This window comes from Mustela erminea, chromosome 13, assembly GCF_009829155.1.
Source record: "Mustela erminea isolate mMusErm1 chromosome 13, mMusErm1.Pri, whole genome shotgun sequence".
Lineage (NCBI taxonomy): Eukaryota > Metazoa > Chordata > Mammalia > Carnivora > Mustelidae > Mustela > Mustela erminea.
In genome coordinates, this window is record NC_045626.1 from 26,474,235 (window position 1) to 26,497,536 (window position 23,302).

A 23,302-nucleotide genomic window follows, 5' to 3' on the forward strand; every position below is an offset into this window, starting at 1 on the left:
AAGGCTAACACTTAGTAGTTACCTTTTTTTAAAGATGATTTATTTCACAGAACAAGACACAGCAAGAGAGTGAACACAAGCAGGGGGCGTGGGAGAGGGAGAAGCAGGCTTCCTGCTGAGCAGGGAGCCGAATGGGCTTGATCCCAGGACTCTGGGGTCATGACCTGAGCTGAAGGCAGGTACTTAACGACTGAGCCCTCCAGGTGCCCCCTTAGTAGTTATCTTGATGCCTACCTCTCCCTTACCAACTCAATCTCTAACAATTTCTCTTTTACCTCCTAAGATCTCCTGAATTTGTCTGCTTTGTTTCCCCACAATTTAGTGCAAGCATTGCTCTTGTAGCCCTGCAGTAGCTTACCTGGTCTCATGTACACTTTGGTCCCTCTCCCATCCATTCTCCATACTGCAGCCAGAGTATTTAGAAAAATGCAAGTCTTAACATTATGCACTTGCTTAAAATCCTTCAGTGCTGTTTTAGTTCGCAGCTCTTAGTTCTGAAGGGGAAACTAGGAGCAGATTCCTTTTCCTTTAACCAAGTATGCCCTTACATAGAAAATAGACTTAACAAATATGAATAAAACAAAAACAACCTTCAGACCGAGTGGGGAGGAAAAGTAGAGGGTCGCTAGTCCAGAAGAACGTGTTCTAGCTCACAACATAGGCTGCAGCCCTGGGCAGAGGGGGCGTTGGATGGGTTCTGGTAGCACCCAGGCAAGGAGTTCCATATGTGCAAACCAGAGTGTGTATCCTACTAAGTCAGACTGCTCTAGAAAGTTTTTCATTTAGTCGTTTTCATAGAGAATGCATAAGATGACCACATCTGCACTCAAGAAGTTTTATTTATTTGAAGGCAGCCAATGTGGATCGGAGACTCCCAGTAGGTGCGTGGGAGAGGAGCAGTGAGGGAGATGGTTACACGCCACCTCAAGATACTGCTTCACTAGGGACGATAGGCAAGGCCTGGGGTTGCTCTCTAATGAGAGGCAGGATGGGAGTGTTGGCAGCTTAAGGTTTTGGAACATCTGATGTAGGAAAAGAGGAACCTCGTTGCCTGAGGTAGGGGTTAACACAGCTGCAAATGCCAGATGCTATTCAAGTAGCAAAGCATAAAATGACTTAAGAGATCGGGTATTTCACAGAAAGCATCACGGAGTTAACTTCCAAGTTACACCTCGAGAATGGGCATGAAGTGGTGCAGCGAGAGAGGGTGGCGGCAAAGAAAGGTACTTGGTTCACCAATGGGGCTGCAGAAGGGTAAAGAGCTGCTGAGCGAAGACAGAGGTTTCGTTTATCCTCCTACATCTGGGGCTAAGCAGGCCGTGCCCTTCAGGGAGCGAGTATTAAGAACAATTTTTACACCTCCAAAGTGGCAAGGAGAAGCCTACACTCTAGAGTGAGGGCCCGCAACCCGGAAGCAGCGAAGGGCGGATGGGGCGGAGTTGGACGGGGGAGAGGCGGGACTTCCGGTGCGTCTGTCGGCCCAGTTTCCGGCGTCTAGCGGCTGCTTGCCTGCCTGGACTGGCCTCGAGGACGTTGCGGACGGCAGGGTTGTGCTGACTTTCCTGGTAGCGGGGCTTTTGCTGAGGACGGGGTGCGGAGCGGGGTGAGGAGCCGCTCTGGGACGGGCGACTTCCCACCCGTGCGAAGGCTGCGTTTCTTTGTGAAATGCTGGGTGCGTCTCCAGGCCACCCCCCTCCTGGGCCGCGGACCAACCCGGGCTCGCGCTGGGAGATGACGGTCCCACCCCTCCGGGCGGGGGCGATTCCCGTGGCCGCCGGGCCGGCGCGCATGCGCGGAGTGAGGCTCCGAGCGCTTCCGTGGGGCCGCGGGGCTTCGGGGTCGAGGTGGTGCTGGGCTGTTTGTAGTCCTGGAGCACATCGTGATTCTGGTGTGGTAGACATCCCACGGGACCTGCCCCCTGGACTGTTTTTCGAAGCTGATGTCCCTTCCGGTCAGTCTGGCCAGGTCCTGGATTTTGCAGTGGGGCGGAGTGCAGTGACCAGCCCTGAGGCCCTCCATCCAGGAGGTGGAGGAGCTCGCAGTTGTTAGAGCTGAAGGACCTTTGTTCCTGGAATCCTCCCGGTCAGCTGAGACCGGGATTCATGAATTGGGTTAACTCACAAGCCCATACTGAGCGGTCAGTAGTGCCGCGGAAAAGGCCACAACAGCTCCTTTCCTCATAGAGCTTAACACTTTGGACCGAGTGATAAGTGGAGTGATAGGAGCAAGCTAGGAGCTCCTTGGGCGAAAGGAGTTGCACTCGGGAATGCCAGAGGAAAGGATGCTAATCTGAGACCTACAAACTGCAGTTGTCCAGGAGAAAGGAGGATGTAGGGGACAGGTGTGGTAGAACTCAGAAAACAAAAGGACTTCCAAAGTCCAGCGATGAGGGAGGTAGAGTATAGGGCTGGTAGCCTCCTGCAGTGCTGTGGAACTTGGGCGTCGAGTAGAGGGGAAGGAGTTGGAGAGGTGAACCCAGGGCTCCTCACAGCAGGGTTCGTTGTTAAGACTTTACCCTGAGGACCTTGCAGAGCAACTGGAAGTTTTTTTGTTTGTTTGTTTGTTTGAAGATTTACTTATTGACAGAGACAGAGGAGAGGGAACACAAGCAGGGAGAATGGGAGAGGAGAAGCAGGCATCCCGCAGAGCTGGCAGCCCTGTGTGGGATTGGATCTCAGGACCCTGGGACCTTGACCTGATCCTGAGGCAGACGCTTAAGGACTGAGCCACCCAGGCGCCCCCAACTGGAAGATTTTTAACTGGATAGTGACTGAAAACTAGTGTCATTTATGGAGTGCATACAATGGTTCCAGACATTTTCACCAGAAATACATAGGGAAGAAAAGAGAGTTAGTATTCCCCAGGAGGTCTAGGAGGCATATCCTGAAAAGCCCCAACTTCGCAGGAGAAAATGGTTTGTTCAAAACTCTTGTCTTAAATATTTATTCAAGATTTGAATGATATGCCAAAGTATAGACTTGGTTTGGTAGAAAATGTTTTCTCAAATTCTCAGTTTATTCTGAGGCTTTAGGACTTTGTGTCATATGTATCCTGTGATTTCTGTTGGCCTTGACGTGTGCCTCAGATTCTCTCCCCTCCCCCCACATACTTAACCCAGCCTTTCTCTGTGCGCAGCAGTGTTCACAACACGTGTTACTTTCTGTAATTGACCTGTCAACCCTTAGAGTTGGGTGTAATTCTTTCTACTTTAGTAATGAAGAGCCGGAGGCCGAAAGGTTAAGAAAGTTGCCCAGGTTCACACAGCTAGTGAGCTGACATTCAAATCCAGCCATGTGCAGCCCCTTCGTTCTTGGACTTCGCTAAACTACTTCACTTCAGGTAGCGGATTTGGGGCTAGAAATAAGATTTGAAGCAAAGAAGACACTTAGGGAGTTGTTCAAATAGGCTAGATGAGAGGTAGTTTCAAAACCAAGATCGTTTTATGGGGTGCCTGGGTGGCTCAGTGGGTTAAAGTCTCTGCCTTCGGCTCAGGTCATGGTCCCAGGGTCCTGGGATTGAGCACCGCATCAGGCTCTCTGCTTGGCAGGGAGCCTGCTTTTCCCCTCTCTTTCTGTCTGCCTCTCTGCCTACTTGTGATCTCTGTCTGTCAAATAAATAAAATCTTTTAAAAAAAATTAAAAAAAAAACCAAGATCGTTTTAGTAATTATGGAGAGAAGTGAGTGGATTCAAAAGAGGCAGAGCCGAGGTGACTTGGCATTTGATTGTGTGGGAGGAAGGAGTGGGAGAGGCTGGTGGCTACGTCTGGATTGCTGGGATGGCCATTCCCTCATAAGGATTGTAGGAAAGAGCAGCTTGGAGGGTAAAGAGGGCTTGCTGTCCTGAGATGCACCACGATATTCAAAAGGAGATGTCCTTCTGAAGTATCTTGAAAAGTTCCTTTTGGCATGAGAGAGAATTTACTTTTCTTCTCTGCACTGAATATGGGCTATTCATTATCAGCTATTGATGGCTTTTTAAGTTAAATCTCCTATAACCTGTTCAAACTATGGGAGACGGTGGGACATGGACCCAAGAAAAAGGACATGGACTACTTCCAAAGCCTTTGCCTGTTCTTTGGAGGTGACACATGTATTTTACAATTATATTTTATCAAATACTGACCTGTAGATCAACTAACAAGTATTATAGGGGTTCAGACGAGGTCATGGCAGAAGTGGCCATGACCTATACTGGGGCTAATTAAGGAAGTGTGTTTTGTGGTTTGAGTGGGGCATCTCAGTTTTGTTTTGTTTTGTTTTTTTTCTTCTAGACCTGTCAGTCACTCTCAGATATGTAATGCTCCAGAGAGCATTTTAGGATTTAAAAGTTATGTTCTGTGGAACTGATGAAAGCAAAAATAGCCTTTTAAAATGCTTTGGTAACATTAAGCCTATGTGGATACTTCAATAAGGATTAATATTATCAGTATTTATTATGACCATTTGCTGGCTCTAGCTGTACAGGTTTTTTACTTTGTTGTTGTTTTTTTTTAACTGCAATTCTTTTGTTGTCTGTCCAGTCTTGTTTATATTTTGTTCTTTATTACCTTCAGAGTTAACATTTTTTATTGAGTACAGATGTTGCCCATTTTTCTACTGGTTGTTTGTCTTAATATTTATAGTTTATATTTTCTGGATTTGGGTCCTTCCTCACATGTAGAAAAAATTTGTTTTTCATTCTGTATGTTTTCACTCTGTTTCTCTCTTTAAAAACTCTTTTCCAGTAATTGAATTTATCTGCCTTTTCCTTTATGGTTGGTGCTTTTTATATCTTTTTTTTCCTAAGATTTTATTTATTACTTATTTGACAGAGAGAGACACATCAAGAGAGGGAACACAAGCAGGGGGAGTGGGAGAGGGAATAGCAGGCTTTCCGTTGAGGAGGGAGCCCTATGTGGGGCTTGATCCCAGGACGCCGGGATCATGACCTGAGCCGAAGGCAAAAGCTTAACCGACTGAGCCACCCAGGCTCCCCGGTGCTTTTTGTAACTTAATAAAAAGCCATTCTGATTCTCAAGTCATGAAGATATTCTATCTAAAAGTTTTACAGTTTTGCCGTAAACATGCAGTCATTTAATCTACCTGGGAAAAAATTGTGTGTGGTGTTATATGGGAGTGCAGTTTAATTTTTTCTGACACCATTTTATTGACCACATCATTCTTTCTTCATGTATCTGGAATTACCTCTGTCATGTCCAGTTTCTACACATGGGATGGGGGTCTTTTTCTGGATTCTTTCTTCTGTTCCGGTGATTACTTTGTCTCCTTATGTGCTAATACCACAACCTCTTCACTAATTATGAGACCTCATTAATCAAATTTGTATATTAAGTAAAGCAAGGTCCCACCTTCTTTTTCTTCTCCAGTCTTGGCTGAAGTATGTTGGTTATCTCTGGCCATTTGCACTGATGTCTAGCTTTTAGAATCAGCTTACCAAGTTCCACAAAACATTCTTTGAGATAATGATTTAAATTGCCCTGAGCCTATATAGATCATTACAGGGAAAACTGACATCTTTACAATATTGGGTCTTTTAATCCATGAAAATGGTACATCTATATATTTAACTCATTTTTTGTGGCTTTCATTGAAGTTTTTAAATTTTGACCTAAAAATGTCGACATCATTAGACTTTCCTGGTTACTTTACATTTTATGACACTGTTGCAAGTAATATTTTTAAATTTGTTTTCTAAATATTTTTAGTGACATAGAAATGATAATGATTTTTAATATTAATTGCTATACTTTCCTGCTGGTTCAGCATCTTGAATTTTTGTATATACACTCATAACATGTATGAATAGCAATAGTTTTCTCTTGTCCAGTTCTTATACCTTGTTTTTCTTGCCTGACTACACTAACTAGGATATGATTTACACTGTTAAGTGGAAGTGGTCTTAGTAACATCCTTGTGTTATTCTTATCTCTAAGATGTTTCCAGTATTACTGATAAGTCTAATATTGGCTGTAGGCTTTTGTAGTTAGTCTTTATCAGCTTGTAGAAGTTGCCTGCCATTTTTATGTTGCTTAGAGTATTTTAGTATGTATAGGTGCTGAGTTTTATCAAATGCTTTTTTTTGCATGAATTGATATGATCAGACATTATTTTACTTCTTTCATTTGTTAATGTGGTAAATACAGTGATTGGTTTTCTAATTTAAACCAACCTAGTATTAATAGGATAACCCCAATTTGGTAATGAATTTTTTATTATATGTTACTAGATGGGCAGTTATTTTCTTTCAGCACACTGAAAATACTATTCTAATGTGTTTTGGTTGTCATCGTTGCTAGTGTAAAGTCAGCTATCAATCAGTCTTTTGGGTCTTTGAAAGTAATGTATCTTTTCCCGTGGCTGCCTTCAGGATCTTTTCTTTGCTTTCAGTATACAGCAGTTTAGATAATGGACTTCTTTTTATTTTGCTTGGAATGCGTTGGGCTTTCTCAGTCTGTTTTGCACAGATTTTCAGTCTTTTATTCATTAAACTTGCAGGCCTTATCCAGTGGATTTGTCTGATAATCACATTTATCACAGGAGCCCTTACAGGACAGCTTTATGCTCGGTTGTTTCTGCAGGTTCTTCTCCCTTATGGTCCTTGTTTCTTTAGGTTACGTGCTCATTGTGCTTAGAATTTTATTTTATTTGATTTGTGGGATTTCTTTGCTGTTTGGCTGAAAGTCATATCTTGGGGAGGATTTGCATTTGCTTCAGCAGGCACCTGCTAGTTAAGGTCATTCTAATTAAAATCTTGAAGGTTCTCTGAGGACTTACCTTCGATGATGTGAGTTTAGTCTGCAGACTGGGTCCAGGGCTGGCTTATGTTTCCACATTCTCTGTAGCATTTTCTTCCTTTCACTCTTTGGTCCAAGTTTCATAGCAGTTGATTTTCTTGTAGTTGCCTGAGTTGGTGGAGTGGGAGTGCCAGTGATGGTTTATTTCTGGCTCATCCTTACAGGAAAGGCTCTGCACTTAGATTGGGAGGATCTCTCTCTGCAGGTGGGCTCTGAGTTTTATTTTGTATTCCCTGAAGGGGCCAAGGAGTTGGGGGACTCAAGGTAACCTAGTGTGGGCAGATGCTCTTAGGACCAAAACAGGCTGTGGTATTCTGCTCATCTTCTGGTTTGTTACTTTATTCAGATCTAAGAAATCCTTATTTTCTTCCTTACTCCTTGAAGCTTTACATACATGCGTGCATGCGCGCGCACACGCACACACATATACATACATATGCACCCTTGAACAGCATGTGTTTGAACTGCGCTGGTCCACTTATATGATTTTTTTTCCCATAAATACAGTATAATACTGTAAATGTATTTTCTCTTCCTTACAATTTTCTTAACATTTCCTTCTCTAGCTTACTTTATTGTAAAAATACAACATACAATACATACAACATACAAAATATGTGTTAACCTAGTGCTTATGTTATTCATAAGGCTTCCGGTCAACAGCAGTCTGTTAAAGCAGTTAAGTTTTGGTGGAGTCAGAAATTATACTTGGATATCCAGCTGTGCAGGGGTCAGCATCCCTAACCCCTGTGTCATTCAAGGGGTGTGTGTTTGTGTGTGTGTGTGTGTGTGTGTGTGTGTGTGTTTTAATCTAGTATTGTTAGGTTTCATTTGGAGCATTAATTTGGTCACTTAGCCAGCTATATTATAGGAAGCCCAAGTCCAAGAATGAGTTGTTTTTTTTGTTTGTTTGTTTTTTGTGTTTTTTTTTTTAAGCAAAGAAGCATACCAGAGTTTATTCATCCACAAATATGTATTTACTTTTCAAAGGAGTCAGCATAGGAGATTACAAGTTTCTGCCATTGCTCAAGATAAATTTAGAATCTTTTTTTGGAATTGGTTTCAGAGCTGTAACGTAATCTTTTAAATATCTTTATTACCTATATTTTTCATCCTTTAAAGGTGAAACTTGGGCTTACCAAAGGATCCAGCAACCACACTCCTAGGTATTTACCCAAATAAATGGAAAACTTCTCTTAACGCAAAAACCTGTGCATGGTGCTCGCTTCGGCAGCACATATACTAAAAACCTATGCATGAATGTTTATAACTGCTTTATTCAGGATCACTGAAAACCAAACAGACCAAGGTAAAATTCAACCAGAGAATGGATAAACTGGTATATCCACATTGTGGGGTACTATTCAGTAACAAGAGGGATGAGCTTTATTGATTCTAGCAAAAACATGGATGGATCTTAAATGCATTTTGCTAAGTAAAAGAAGCCCACCTCAACAAGCTACATATTCTATGATTTTATTGATAGGACATTCTGAAAAGGAACAAGGGACAGAATAACAATTGTTGCCAGGAGTTGGTGGAGGGGAGAGCAGTTGACTATAAAGGAGGTACACAGGGGACATTGTTTATATGTCGGAAATATTTTATTATTATAAAAACAAAAATGGAAGAAAAAATGAATAAGCTGAAAAAAACTAAAAATGAAGTCCCATTCTCTTCTCTTTAGTTTCCCTACTGTTCTCATCCACTCTGTAATTTTAAACAGTACATATACCTTATATGCCTTTGTATATATGATGTAGCTCATAATAAGAAAATTTTAAAGGGGAAAAAATGCAGAAGGAAAGTTGAATGTGGTTAAGGTAGGGGAAACATCTCCTGACTAAAATTATTTTATAGCTTGAAATTTCCTTCTCAGTGACCTGTAAACACTGATATCTCCTTGATAACATATACCATATCAGGCTATCATGGTGGAGATGGGCAAGTAGAACATTTCCTTCCTTCCTTCCTTCCTTCCTTTCTTTCTTTTTAAAGATTTTTAAAATTTACTCATATATAGAAAGAGAGTGTGCACACCTGCATGTAAGCAGAGGGAGGGGCAGAGGAAGAAGGGGAGAGAATCTCAAGCCCACTCCACCAGAGCCTGACATGGCTCTGTCTCTCAACCCTGAGATCATGACCTGAGCCAAAGTCAAGAGTCGGACACTGAACCGAGTGAGCCACCCAGGCGCCCCTCAGCACTTTCATCATATATAGTAAAAGATGAAAAAGATTTTGCCCATGATTTAAGGCTTCCATTCACCCATTCTTCAGAGTACATTTGCTCATATTTAAGATAAATTTTTGAATGAATTGTTCCACCAAAGAATTATTTTAAGAAATCTGAAAGTAAATAGTAACTTCTCTTTTATTATTCCCCTTCCTATGGTTTTAATTCAAGATTTTTTTTAAGAAAAATCAAACATTATAGAAGTTCTATGGATCAAATTTTAGATTTTTTTATTTTTTAAAACAATTTTTTTTTTTTCCTAAAAGAATCAGCTTAACATGAAGCAGTATTTTTCTGGATATGAATGATATTTTTGAAGACTTACCAGTTTTTAATTGTCCATTGTTTCCTAAATTGTATTTTTAATTTCATTTGCTCTCTCCTAGGGAATGAAGGATGGCAGCACGCCGTGCGTTAAAAGCTGTTTTGGTGGATCTCAATGGCACACTTCACATTGAAGATGCAGCTGTGCCAGGCGCCCAGGAAGCTCTTAAAAGGCAAGCTATTCTCCAGGTTCAGCTGACAAATATGTTTGTAAGTGCCATTTTACCAAGGCAGATCATTAGCTAAATGGATGGCCTTACGATGGCATTTCACCAGCTTACCATATATACAGGAACTGCCTTGGGTTTAGCTAGAAGACGTATGCACTGTAATATCCTCCAAACACTGTTTTCTAAACCTTTATTAGGTTTGGCCTTTTGATCTAGTGCTTTTGTTCTTTGTGTGTGTGTGTCTTTATCTAAGTCAGTAATGTAAATTTGGGAATAAAAACTTAAGATTCTAAAGTATGGAATAAATACCCATTGGAAAATCACAAATGAATCCTGGAATCACAAAATGAAACACACACATACACAAAGGCATAGTTCTGCCTACTCCCTTCACCCAGAATTTAGCACTGAGTGTGCAACTGCTTGAGTAAAATTTAGTAAGAGGCTTGAAATTTTATATTGCTTTCTGTCAGCTACATATAATGCTTTTGAAGGCTAGAGACTAGCTTACATTTCTCTCTCTCTCTTTTTTTTTTTTTTTTAATTTGAAATACAACTTTACTCTGATTCTAAATGAAGAGGAATGGGAATGACAGTGACAGACGAGATTACGCCACTGGATATTGTGATGGGATTAGAGCAGTCTCATATCTGAAACTCAGGAGGGTATGGTTGCATTCCAAAACAGCTAAAATGCAGGTCCAAAAAAATGAAGGTACTTTTTAAACGACCACATTCACCCCAAAGCCCATTCATCTCCTTCAGCATCCAAAGGTTAAGCACGTGTCCAGCTCGGCTGTATCATAAAGTGGCGGACATGTTGCACCACTGACATCATGGGACAGTTATCCTAGAACTAGACTTCTGCCGCGGGGCTTCACCTACCCTTCTTGGGTCACTGTTCTCACCCCGGGGTGCAGCTGTCTGAGCAACCTCCGGCTCGTGCTCTTCCTGTGCTGGCTGAGCTGGCTCCGTGTCTGCCACTGGTGGGGCAGCAGCAGACATGGCCACACACCCACATAGCACATTGGCATGTTTTCACACCCTCGGACCAGATCTCTATGCCAGTTAGGCACATTCTTGTAAGTAATCCTTGGCGTTACATCAGATATTACAGTGGCACCCTGGGCTTGGACGTCACAGCCATCTCTCAGCCCACCAGATTTCTCCTGCTGAGCCGTATCCCATACATTGAACTTAGTAGGTCCTCTGTTGGTATGGAACATGAAGGGATGGACCTCAACACCCAGGGTGGCTCCATACTTCTCAAATTCAGTCTGATGATGTTTCATGAACATAGTTTTTCTGGTACTACCATTGCCTGCCAACACAAGTTTGAACTGGACTTGGGGTTCTCCTTGGGCAGCCATCATGCTGGTACTTCCAGAAGCATCTCCGGCTGTCTGACTGAGCTCTTCTATTTCTGATGTATCAATCACAGTACTTAACACAAGTCTACATACAAACTGGGGACATGGGAAAAGTTTATTAAAGTGAACCAAATGTGTTTGCTTCTGAGTTCTGAAAAAGATACTCATTGATATGACATAACTAATAATGTTACTAAGTACTTCATCCTGAAATAATTTAGGGAAGTTTTCAGAAATCAGCAGTAATGAGCCTGTGGTGCTTATCATTTTCCAACCTGAAAATATTCATAGTACGCTGTTAATTCAGAAAACATCGTGACCAGGGTCACAGGGCCAGGTAGTAAAGCAAAAGAGTGACACAGACTTTGGACTCTCCAGGAGCTTATTTCCCCTTGGGGGAATCAGTAAACATGAAGAGGCTTTTGTATCTGGTAGACTTCAGTTGGAATCTCTCAATTTTGTTAGAATTATGATATCTGTTAGAGGTGGACATGTTTAAAACCAAAAGAAAACCCATTGTAGGGTTGGACTTTCTCTTGACAGAGTTTCTCTCCTAGGTAGGATTTCTAGGGAAAAGGATGCCTGTTGTTCAGTCCATTCTACTGGGTAAGAGCTTTTGCTGCTTAGATGATGAGCTTTCTACTGTGGATCCAAAGAATTTCTTTCTGGTGAACAGTGGACAACATTTCTAAGTTGCCCAATAAGCTGTGAGCCTGCCAGTCTTGGGGAACGGGAGTCTACACACTATTCTCTTACTGGCACTGCAGGCTTTCCATCCCAAAGAAATCACTGTACTCTTGTCATTGCTGGTTTGTGTTTCTGTGGATACAAAAGAAACTAAGGGAAGTTGAAGGACTAGTCAAAAGAAAAGTGTTTTTAAAAATCCTCATTAAAAGTGATGTGGTAATTTCCATTCTTGTACTGGTTCATTTTTAATTATGTTGATGGTAGTTATGTTGAAGTCATCAGTTTCTTTTGAGAGATAAATCACCAAATTTAATGTGTTTTTCAGAAAAGCTATCACACAGATATTATACAGATAATCATGATTACAGTGAACCATTTAATCAAGGAAATGTATTTAATGTTCTTTGGGTGAATAGTTAAAAATGTTTTTTCTGATTTATTTGCTTGCTTGTTTTAAATTGTTAGTGCTGTTATGTTTTGTGTCCATTCAAGAGAGGCATAAAATAAAAAGCAACAGGGTATCGATACAAAATTTTAAATTGTGGTTAAATTAAAATTATTTGTGGATTTTAGATTAAAATACTTTAAGGCTAAGAAAATAATTTCCATTTTTAAAGAAAGCTAGACTATCACGAATTCTCTCTCTGGCTGCCAGTTTAGGTTCCAGGAGCAGATCACAGAATTAAAACAATCCTGTATGTAGGTAGTTCAAGGGGAAAACACATTTAGGTCTGTACAACTGGAATGTTTCTTTGAGCATTCCAGATAGTTTCTGTTAACTTAGTAACATATTGAGGGTTTAGCCTGACTCTGATTGACTGCTAAGAAGGAATAAGCATACTGAAGTGTCCCCTGTTCTCTTCACATAGGAGTTCAGAAGTTGTACCACAACATAGATCTGAGTTGCCCATGGGCTCTACTGACCCCCTTCTGTGCAGAGCTGAGCAGTCACTTAACTCCTGGCTTCTGTTGTCCCGTCTTTAAGAGAACGCTGCACTAGTAGATAATCTCTAAAATAACTTTCTCTTTCATAATCTGTGAGTACAGTGGTTACTAAACTCTGTTTTATTTTTTCATTTCTTTACTAAAACCCTGAGGTAAAACTCAGTTTCAGAAGGCCTTCAGAGAGGTAGACATACATAGCTTTTACAGTTAGACGGTGCAGCCTTCGAAGATGAAGCAGTCCACAGGGTGCGGATGGTTTGTAAAAATCTGGATAGGTTACAAAAACAAGCTTATTGGCCATAAAAACATTGGCTTGGTGACTTACTCTTCATTTTCTGACCTCTGGCACGTTTTTGTAAATCCGGTTTTATGGGGCTAGAGTGTAAAAGCTGCTTGTTGACATATGAATTTGACTTTCCCAGGTTGCGTGGAGCTTCTGTAATGGTTAGGTTTGTGACCAATACAACCAAAGAGAGCAAGCAAGACCTACTGGATAGGTTGAAAAAATTGGAGTTTGATATCTCTGAAGATGAAATATTCACTTCGCTGACTGCAGCCAGAAATTTAGTAGAGCAGAAACAAGTTCGACCCATGCTGCTAGTGGATGATCGGGCGCTCCCTGATTTCAAAGGTAGGGGACATTTGGAAATATACAGAAATTGGTTCCTCACATTTGCTTCTAAGTCATTCTTAAAACTGAACGTTAAAACATTCTTAAAACTGGACATTTTGTCAGATTTCCTCTTATTATTGAAATGGTCAACAGATAGTTTTAATAAGTTCATGTTTCTCAAATCTGGTTTCTTTGTTGTTGTTTTTAAGATTTTATTTATTTATTTGACAGAAAGAGACAGAGCAAGAGAGGGAACAAAGCAGGGTGAGTGGGAGAGGGAGAAGCAGGATTCTTACTGAGCAAGAGGCCTAATGCGGGGCTTGATCCCAGGATCCTGGGATCATGACCTGAGCTGAAGGCAGACGGTTAATGACTCAGCCGCCCAGGCGCGCCTCTCAGACTTCTTTTGACTACATGCCACAATATGCATACATAATATAGTAACCCAGTAGATAAGTATTTGTGTTTATATGTGTTAAACAAACTTACTCCTACTATATGAGATGCACTCTATTTTCTGTTTGGTTTACTTTATTGTTTATTTGAATTTGATGCTGCTTAGAGCCCTCCAAATTAGCTTCTTAATCTGCTAATGGATCATGGCCCACAGTTTGAAAAAACACAGGTCAGAATCACTTTATGTATTATAATCCTCAATCCAGGAGCCACTGTATTAATTTGATTAAATGAAATATGTTAGAATCTTACATTTTATTTCAGTTTTAATGGAATTAATATGATCTCATTTATAAATGATTGATTATGAGGAGTTTCTGTTTATGATGGGTTTGGCTTTTGAGGCTGATGAATAAATCTTAATAATATTGTGAAAAAAAAAAGATATTCTGTGTCATGTGAAGTTTTTACAATGACCATAAAATACTTTTAATCAAAATAAAATAAAACTTTTTTCTTTAAAAAAATTAACAGACCCTGGGAAAATATCCTGTTTTTTATGAAGCTTTGCCACATTACTTCTTTTTATAAATGATACTCAGAGTGAAATGACACAATATAGAAAAATGGATATAAGTACCTCATTATAAAATCTGACGATGATTTTACAAATAATGATGAGGGAAATTCAGCATGACTATATTGTTAGGCAGAACCTCGAAACTTGTCCTATCAGGAAGTAGAACAGTGTATCAAGCAGAGTTATTATTTGAAACAGAAAGCCAACTTTGGCTGAACTAAACAGAAAATATATTTATTAAAAGAATCTGGGGCACCTGGGTGGCTCAGTGGGTTAAAGCCTCTGCCTTCAGCTCAGGTCATGATCCCAGGGTCCTGGGATCGAGCCCCGCATTGGGCTCTTTGCTCAGCAGGGACCCTACTTCCTCCTCTCTCTCTGCCTGCCTCTCTGTCTACTTGTGATCTCTGTCTGTCAAATAAATAAATAAAATCTTTAAAAAAAAAAAAAAAAAGAATCCGAATGCTGACTAGAATATAAAATGGAGCACCTCCTATGGAGAGGAATTTGGCATTAGCAAAACCGGGTATGAAGCAGAGCTGCCACTGGTAGGAATCCATCCCTAAGAGGTAGTTACAAAAATACACCATGGCATGTGATTAGAATTGTTCATTATGGCCTTATTCGAAATAACAGAAGATTGGAAACAATATGAATGTTCATTGGAAGAGGCTGATTGTTTCAACTATGATATGTCCCCAAAACGGAATGGCTTGTAGCTGGAAAATAAGGAAGGGCAAATTCTGTCTCCTGATAAGGAGTGGTCTTCATAGGATATATTAAGTGAAAAAGCAGGGTGTAGGAAACCTTACATATTTTTGTGTAAGAAAATGAGAGAGAAATGGATATGTGTTTGTCTTATATTTGTGAAAGGAATCTAAAGAAGAATAAGTGGGAAACTAGGAAGAGTGATTATCTAAACAGGAGGAAGGAAGGAAGTGATAGGAGACAAGACTTCTCTGCAAGTACCTTGTTTATAGCGTTGCCTTTGGAACCATGTAAATGTTTTGCATGTTTGAAAGGTGGTTAAAAAGTAAAAAACAAGCCAGTCCCTGAAAACCAAAATCAAATTGGAACAAATAAATTTAATTCTGTATCAAGTTGGTGACATATTCACTCAGAGAAGAGACTTACTTCAAATGACTTTAAAATACAGTATTTTTTAAAAATACTTTAATTATTTAATTGACAGAGATCACAGGCAGGCAGAGCGTGGGGACCGGAGGAAGCAGGCTCTCTGCTGAGCAGAGAGCCCAATGTAAGGCTCGATCCCAGGACCCTGAGACCATGACCTGAGCCGAAGGCAGAGGCTTAACCTACTGAGCCACCCAGGAGCCCCTAAAATATAGTATTTTGATGGTTCGTTCCATAGAGGGGTAAATTCTAAGGATAAAAGCACTGCAAAGGATGGCATGATACTGTATGTTGAAAACTCAAAAGACTCCACCCCAAAATTGCTAGGACTCATACAGGAATTCAGCAAAGTTTCTGGATATAAAATCAGAATGCACAGAAATCAGTTGCATTTCTATACAATAGCAATGAGAGAGAAGAGAAATTAAGGAGTCGGTCCCATTTACAGTTGCACCCAAAACCGTAAGGTACCTAGGAAAAAAACCTAACCAAAGAGGCAAAGAATCTATACTCAGAACTATAGAACTATAGTTCACTCAGGGAAGAAATTGAGGACGACACAAAGACATGGAAAAACATTCCATGCTTGTGGATTGGAAGAACAAATATTGTTAAAACGTCTGTGCTACCTAGAGCAATCTATACATTTAATGCAATCGCTATCAAAATACCATCAACTTTTTTCACAGAGCTGTAACAAATAATCTTTAAATTTGTATAGAACCAGAAAAGACCCTGAATAGCCAAAGGAATATTGAAAAAGAAAGCCAAAGTTGATGGCATCACAATTCTGGACTTCAAGCTCTATAACAAATGATCATCAAGACAGTATGGTACTAGCACAAAACAGACACATAGATCAGTGGAACAGAATAGAGAGCCTAGAAATAGACCCTCAACTCTATGGTCAACTAATCTTAGACAAAGCGAGGAAGAATGTCCAGTGAAAAAAAGACTCTTGTCAAAAAATCATGTTGGGAAAATTGGACAGACATATGCAAAAGAATGATACTGGACCATTTCCTTACACCACCCACAAAAAGAGACTCAAAATGGATAAAAGACCTAAATGTGAGACAGGAATCCATCAAAATCTCAGAGGAGAACACAGGCAGCAACCTCTTCGACCTCAGCCACAGCAGATTTGTGCTAGACATGTCTCCAAGGGCAAGGGAAACAAAAGCAAAATGAACTATTGGGACTTCATCAGGATTAAAAGCTTTTGCACAGCAAAGGAAACAGTTTACAAAACCAAAAGACAACTGTCAGAATGGGAGAAGATATTTGCAAATGACAGATAAAGGGCTAGTGTCCAAAATCTATAAAGAACTTACCAAACCCAACGCCCAGAGAACAAAGAATCCAATCACGAAATGGGCAGAAGACATGAGCAGACATTTCTGCAAAGAAGACATCCAGTTGGCCAACAGACACATGAAAAAATGCTCAGCATCACTAACCATCAGGAAAATACAAATCAAAACCACCTCATACCAGTCAGAATGGCTAAAATTAACAAGTCAGGAAATGACAGATGCTTACAAGGATGTGGAGAAAGAGGAACCCTCCTACACTGCTGGTGGGAATGCAAGTTGGTGCAGCCACTCTGGAAAACTGTGTGGAGATTCCTCAAAAAGATGAAAATAGAGCTACCCTGTGACCCAGCAATTGCAGTACTAGGTATTGACCCCAAAGATACAAATGTAGTGATCTATAGGGGCACGTGCACCCTAATGTTTATAACAGCAATGTCCACAATAGCCAAACTATGCAAATAACCCACATGTCCATCAACGATGAATGGATAAAGACATGGGGTATATATATATATATACAATGGAATACTCCTCAGCCATCAAAAAATGAAGTTTTGCCATTTGCAACAATGTGGATGGAACTAGAAGGTATTAGGCTAAGCAAAATAAGTTGATCAGAGAAAGACAATTATATGATCTCACTGATATGTGGAATTTAAGAAAAAAAAACAGGATCATAGAAAAAGAGAGGAAAAATAAAAGACAATGAGATGAGAGGGAGACAAACCACAAGAGACTCTTAATCATAGGAAATCAAACTGAGGGTTGCTGGAGGGGATAGAGGGATGAAGGGGTGGGATAACTGTGGGTGATGGATGTTAAGGAGCCTATGTGATGTAATGACACTGGGTATTATATTAGACCGATGAATCATAGACCTCTACCTCTGAAACAATAGTACATTATATGTTAATAAAAAATTAACTGCAAAGAAATCTTAAACTGCATTTAGTAGTCTTAGTGTTGTTAGTAATGTAGTTAGTTATTATTTTAAATTATAGATACAAGATAAAACAAAGTAGTTATTACTAGTATTACTAGTATTGGTACCCGTGATTTTATGTATAAGTGAAAAGAGATAAGAATATAAAAACCAAATAAGCCGTGTATTACCAATTTTGAATTAAAAATACCATTATCAATTCCCTTTTTCTCTTAAAAAAAAAAAAAACCTCTCTAGATCTTGCACTGCAAAGGCCTAGAAGCAGTGACAACCAGTGCTGGCTGGTGGTGTACTACCATTTCTGAACTACTCAGTATTTGTGGCTACTAGTAAGGAAGAAATTGGAAATCTGGGTATCTGCTCTTTCTATTTCTTCCCCTTCCATTTTGGTGGACTCTGTGATGATGCTTCAAGGCAGGCAGTGAGAGAGGCAAATAGGAATTGGTATATAGATAATCTGCAGAACCTTTAATCAGACCTTTAATAACCGCGATGGTGAATGCACTTGTTCAGTTGTCATATCTAAGGTTCTGTTACCAGATACCAAGGCCTTAAAATAATGATAGAATAATATTTGTGGAACTGAGAGTAGATGAGGCATTAAGTAAAAAACTGTAGAATCTACAGTGCACTCCTTATTTATCATGAGTGTGTTAACCTCAGCTCTGTCAATTAGAAAGTCTAATTTCCCTTGCTCTTGGACTTTTAGTCCCTTATCAGTTGCTATTGATCTGATAGCTCATAGAGAACTCGTGGCTGTTCTTGTTGATTGTATTCAGTAAAGCTTTTAAAAGTTAGAAATTGTCCCTTGTTTGAGAGCATCAAGTTGTAAGTTTCCATTGGGATCTTCTGATTACCGAGCATTGTGACATAGTGGAAAAGGAATATGCAGAAATACTAGAAAATTAAAAATAATGAAAACAAACTATTTAAAGTATTGCTTATACCTCCAAAGTACTTGGGGCAGAATAATCTCTTAAATTTCAGATTATGGCTACAGCAAAAATTTGTATTTGATTGACTAAAGCTATTTTATTATAAAATGTATCATTACTCTTAACTGCACTTTTCAATAATTACATATTTTTTCCATTCCCAGGAATACAAACAAGTGATCCCAATGCTGTGGTCATAGGATTGGCACCAGAACATTTTCATTATCAGATACTGAATCAAGCATTCCGGTAAGTCTCTAGCTATTTATTTTTCATCTGATCATATGCTCCTCTCTTCCCTTCCTGAGTCTCTGTCATGTAAGGTTATAGATGTATTTCACTTTCTGGCCACCCAAATTGTACATGAGGGTAGATGCCTTCAAGATCACTTCAAGATCAACATTAAATCATATTACTATCTTGCTTAGTTTTTAAGAAATAATCAATATGTTAAAATGTGATGATCATTGGGGTTTTTCTGGTTTGTAGAATCAATACCCTGGGGCAGAAATTCATAATAATACTGCAGCTCTGAAGTTAGCAATTTTGTAATGGAATCCAAGTCCATCTGCCTGGTGGGGAGCAAAGCCAGTCCCTGAGACATCAGGTTTGCAGCAAGGAAGGAGTTTATTTGAGAGGCAGCCAAAGGAAGAGACTGGAGGATAAGCTTCCAATCTGCTTCCTCAAAGGGGGAGAGAACAAGGGTTTTATGATCAGAGGGGTTGAGATTCCGTACATAGTGCTGAAAAGGGCAGGGAAACTTACATGACTCTTCATGAGAAAAGATGGACTGTGATCGCTGAGCAAACATAGATGTAACATCCCATGTTCACTTCGGGGTGGAGATTTAACCCCAGGATGAGGCAAAATTCAACCCCAGAAGGTTATCTTGGGACAAAGAGTAGAAGTGGTTGTGGGCAGGCTCTGAGAACTGGTGTAAACTGAATGGGGTTTTGGCCTCCTTATCTCAGGGTAGGAATGCTGGGCGTGGCTTTTCCTAGGCTGGAACCCTGTCAGATGACCTTGAGTCCAGGCTTCTGGAGAGACAGCTAGGTGGATTTGTTAGTAGGATCTGAAAATATGTAATGACTGATGAGGGAGCAACAGTTCTCTGAAAAACAAGCTTTAAACTTTCTGCTCATTTTAACCTCATTCATCCTGTGGGAAAGAGTTTCAGTTTTATCTTTTATTATCATTCCTTTGATTCTCCATGGACTGTGCTATTGTCTGAACGTAGGTGTATCATCCCGATTAATGCTCCAAAAACAATACACACAATTTCTTCCTCTAGTGATAATCTAGGGTTTGGAGAGAAGTTGACACATTTGACCACACTTTCAAAGAAATTATTTGATAAGTGATAGGTGATAGTGGTAGTCGGAACTGGGATGGTGGCAGTAAGGATGAAGGAGCAGATTCAGGTCGTGTCAACATGACTTGATGGATGGTTGGGTTTAGGGGTGAGGAAGACCAGTGAATCAAGGCTGATGTCCAGATTTCTAACCTGAGCACATATGACAGAGACACCCCCTGTCGGGGTTCAGGAGTTGATAAGTTTAGGTTGGGGCTGTTTGTCCTTTGGGGTGTTTAACTGGAAATGTTCCAATGGCTGCCAATAGAAATGTGGGGAAAAACAACATGGAAAATGTTCTGAATCTTCACTTGTGTGTCCATTTTGGTTACATGAACTTTGCACTGGCTGCTTCAAAAGGATGACAGCATCCTGGTTCTTACACTTCAGATAAATTGGAGCAGAATCTACCCACAAATATGCTCTAGAGGGAGACTGATTTTTTTTCCCCTTAGATTTTTCATTTTTCATCTTTTTTAGTTCTTGTCAAGCCATTAAACCGTGTAATTTGCCTTTCAGTTTATGACGAGTTCAGTAGTTCTAAATATTGCATCAGGATATACTGAACTTGTGTAAAAAATTTTTGTAATGGTTTGGTAAATTTTTGGTATTTAGTTACAAAGAATGCCATAAAAACATCATTTTCTTACTAGTATGAAGATTTGTAAGAATCATTCTGACATACTTTTTTTTTTTTAAGATTTTATTTTTATTTATTTGACAGAGAGAGATCACAAGTAGGCAGAGAGGCAGAGAGAGAGAGGAGGAAGCAGGCTCCCCGCTGAGCAGAGAGCCCGATGCGGGACTCGATCCCAGGACCCCGAGATCATGACCCGAGCCCAGGCAGCGGCCCAACCCACTGAGCCACCCAGGCGCCCTCATTCTGACATACTTGATGTAGAAGTCATTTCTTGATGTAGATGTCCGTAGTCAGAATGTTTGCAGGAAAGTTTAAAACTCACTGCAGGGTTCAGACATCTGGGCTCATTATTTGCTGCTGATCTTGGAAATCTTTGTGGCCAAAAATAGCACTTTGGGAGTAACCACCTTTTCTCTTTATATGAATATTTATTTTAGATCCTTGGTTAATAGAAACCTTGGCTACTTAATGCACTTTTATTTGTGACTCTCCTACCCGTCACTGTGATAGTCAAGCCTTTGTTTAAAAGAAACACTCACTTTTCATAGTTGTTCAGTATCCGTTTGCTGTACGTATTTCCTGAAGATCCATTGCTGTGGTGCACTGCTTGAAGATACACTTTGGGGTGTCTGGTAGTAAGATTCTTCTTGCTTCACCTACTTCAGTTATCCTCCTTTAGCTTCTTGGGTTGGGGGGAGAGGGGTGGATTATCTAGCTGCTCCTTAAGTAAGGTTTACCGCTATGCCAAAATCAGTTTTCATGTAAAATGGAGAATCTGCTATGATTTCTTACTTTTGAACTTAACCCACTATCTTTTATCCATTTCTTTAACCACAGAATTCAAGGAGAGGGTATTGATTGATTTAAGTTGGTAATTTGGGAAGGACATATTTAATAGGAAGTTGGGAGGTCTCTGTCTTAGATGAATACTAGACTCAGGGTAATAAAAATGTATGTTGACATAATACTGACTTTGTAATTGCTCGGATGCTGTCTAATTAGTACACTTCCCTAACCATATCGATTTTTTTAAACACTACATTTTAAAGCATTACAGTGCACTTATAGGTCAACTCTAATTTCACAAATGCACTTAACAGCTGGGTGGAGAATTAACAGAAGGATTTTAGGTCTTGCCCTTCTTTGCATATTGATGTCTCCACAGAGACTGTGCCTTCCAACCAATGACTACAGCTGTTTGGATTGTGTGTGGCAAATATAGACATCTCAAATAAACCACCGATTAGTTAAATTACTATTCAGGTTGATAATGAGAATAAACATTGGATTTTAAACCCCATTGCATCGCTGCCTTCAATAACAGCTTCGGGGCATATCACCCTGAGGCAGACACATCAACCTTCCACATTACACTGCCTCTTATTTACTGTGTTTTGAATGGGTAAACCCATTCATAAACCCATATGTAAACCCATACATAAATGTATGTAAGCCCCAAGCACATACACACACACACATACATAGTACAGTCTGTCTACAAATGTGTCTTAAATGTCTGAATGAAAATGAAAAACCTGAATTTAAAGAATTGATTTTGGGGAAGGATAAGAACCAGCTATAGGGAATAGAAATGCTTGGGTTTGGGTTCTAGAAGACATTCAAATGCTAAGAGCCATGGATGGCTTTTCCCCTTTTATCTAACACTGAAAGATACGAAGTGTAATATAAGGAACACTCATATGCCTGTCAGTCAGTTTAAGAAATACAAACTGTCAGCACATTTGATAGCCCCTGCATGTGTGTTCCTGACTTTACCACCTAAGACCCAGAAGTAACCACGGTCATGAATTCTGTGTTGATTATTGTCATATATTTCTTTGCACTTACCGCATACGGCAGGTATCCCTACACAACATGTAGTAGTATTTTGTGCGTGTTTTACTTTATCAGTGTGCTTTATCCCCTGGTAGTACTGTTGGATTCATCACCACGAATATCCCCAGCTCCAGTACATTCATTTGCACAGCTGTAGTACTTGCTTGTGGCAAGGTCTCTTTTCATCGCTGACCTGAGTTAGAAACCTAAAGCTTAAGCATTTTAGTAATGGACCAATTATAATTAAGCCTGATGATCCCTATTAGGAGAAAGGCTGCTGGGTAAACAGATCACTTAATAACAGATCAGTTAACTTAGTCACAAGACTAAAAAAAAAAAAATCAGCGTAAAAGCAATTTTCAAAAGTCTTCATTGTGGATAAGTTTAAATGCTCAAAAAAGACGAGAAAAAATAAAATTACTTGTAATCCTGCTACGTAAAAAGAGCCCCAGTTAATATGCTAGCACGTAGCTCATTTGTTTCCATGTCCATAAATACCAGATAAAAATGAGAATGTATGTATACTCTGGGTTCACTGGCTAACTCCACTTTTGTGCATGTTTATCTGTGTTACTAGTCCTCCAAAACACATTCGATTGCCACAGCATATTCCACTTTAAAAAGTAAAACATATCCTATTGGCTGTTTCCAGGATTTTGAAGTTAGTTTTTGAAAAATGAAAGCACGTTTCTTTAAATAGTATTTATATTTATTCCTTAAGATTGTTTTCAGAAGTATCTATTGCTGGGTCAAAAGGATTTGGGAGGAAAACTACAGAGAATTGCTTAACCTAGGAAATGTTGTAATTTTGGCGGGTTTTTTTTTGTTTTGTTTTTTCCTAAGAGCAGCTTAGGAAAAAAGAGCAGCTTACCTGTAGCTTCTAGAGGAACTTCTTAAAATATCGTTATAACAAGGTAAATGATACCAAAACTTTCACAATTAAATGCAGAGATGAAGTGTGCTTAGTAATAATGTTTTGAAACTTTGTTAGTGACTTCTTTTCTATAATTGTTGCCAGGTACAGGAGTCCTCCCAAAG

The 23,302-nt window shown here is 39.8% G+C and overlaps 1 protein-coding gene across 7 annotated transcripts in view; it reads left to right on the plus strand.

Annotated features, from left to right (window-relative positions):
• The first annotated feature begins 1,459 nt into the window (after positions 1-1,459).
• The window catches only part of HDHD2 (haloacid dehalogenase like hydrolase domain containing 2), a 34,415-nt gene continuing 12,572 nt past the window's right edge, over positions 1,460-23,302 (plus strand). Inside the window, exons 1-5 of one of the 7 annotated variants that reach the window (XM_032309865.1) lie at positions 1,763-1,951; positions 7,917-7,960; positions 9,414-9,524; positions 12,946-13,154; positions 18,602-18,686. In XM_032309865.1, coding sequence (XP_032165756.1) covers positions 9,424-9,524; positions 12,946-13,154; positions 18,602-18,686 — 395 coding nt within the window. In that variant the 5' untranslated portion in view covers positions 1,763-1,951; positions 7,917-7,960; positions 9,414-9,423. Of the gene's footprint in view, positions 1,673-1,762; positions 1,952-2,678; positions 2,915-7,916; positions 7,961-8,280; positions 8,363-9,413; positions 9,562-12,945; positions 13,155-18,601; positions 18,687-23,302 lie in introns of those variants that run through there. The other 6 variants (XM_032309863.1, XM_032309862.1, XM_032309861.1 and 3 more) reach the window with 6 other exon arrangements.